The sequence below is a fragment of the Aplysia californica genome, unplaced genomic scaffold (assembly GCF_000002075.1).
Source record: "Aplysia californica isolate F4 #8 unplaced genomic scaffold, AplCal3.0 scaffold00250, whole genome shotgun sequence".
Lineage (NCBI taxonomy): Eukaryota > Metazoa > Mollusca > Gastropoda > Aplysiida > Aplysiidae > Aplysia > Aplysia californica.
Window position 1 is genome coordinate 783,693 of NW_004797520.1, and position 861 is coordinate 784,553.

Genomic DNA, 861 nt, shown 5'->3' on the forward strand with positions numbered 1-861 from the left:
CACACACCAAACAAAAAAACAAAAAAACAATAACAACAACAGCTAAACAACAACAAAAACAGCAACAAAAAACCAACAACAACAACAAGCAAACAGACAAAACTAAACGGCCAAACCAGACGTACCTGTCGACAGGGTCCCTGAGGATGATGATGACCCGTGTGTGTGGGTTCATCCTGGCGATGAGGGCCGGCACCATCATGTAGTACTCCGAGTGGTCAGTACAGTTGTGTCCGGCCTGCAGGCTTGTCCAGTGACAGTTGTCCCAGGCGGTGGAGGCACTCGAGTCGACTGGGGACAGGTGGGGCACAACGAGGGATTTTGAGGGCTTTCGTTTTGTTTCGTTTCATTTCGTTTCGTTTCGCTTTTGTTTTGTTTCGTGTCGTGTCGAGTCGTGCCGTGTCGTTTTGTGAAGTTTCGTGTCGTGTCGGGTCGTCTCGTTTAGTTTAGTTTAGTTTAGTTTAGTTTAGTTTAGTTTAGTTTAGTTTAGTTTAGTTTTGTTTAGTTTTGTTTAGTTTAGTTTAGTCTAGTTTAGTGAAGTTTAGTTTAGTGAAGTTTAGTTTAGTGAAGTTTAGTTTAGTGAAGTTTAGTTTAGTTAATTTAGACTACAACACAATTACCGGTAAGTTATACAAGTGCTGAAGTTTTAGAGATATCAGTGGGGAGTGACATGCCAAAATAAAATATCTTTTTAAAACGCTGTTGCAGTTATCATTATAATAATTAATATTACCATTATAATTAATATTATTCATACTACATGTATTATAACAATTTTTTTTGTTTCATTATTATTACCATTTGTATTTTTATTATCATCGATCAATAGATAGATAGATAGATAGATAGATAGATAGATAG

At 36.8% G+C, this 861-nt stretch overlaps 1 protein-coding gene across 1 annotated transcript in view; it reads right to left on the bottom strand.

Moving 5' to 3' along the window:
- The window catches only part of LOC101853565 (carbohydrate sulfotransferase 15), a 15,261-nt gene that overhangs the window by 4,709 nt on the left and 9,691 nt on the right, over positions 1 to 861 (bottom strand). The window contains exon 6 of the mRNA XM_013083701.2: positions 126 to 291. Within this exon, the coding sequence (XP_012939155.1) occupies positions 126 to 291 (166 nt within the window). The remainder of the gene's footprint in view (positions 1 to 125; positions 292 to 861) is intronic.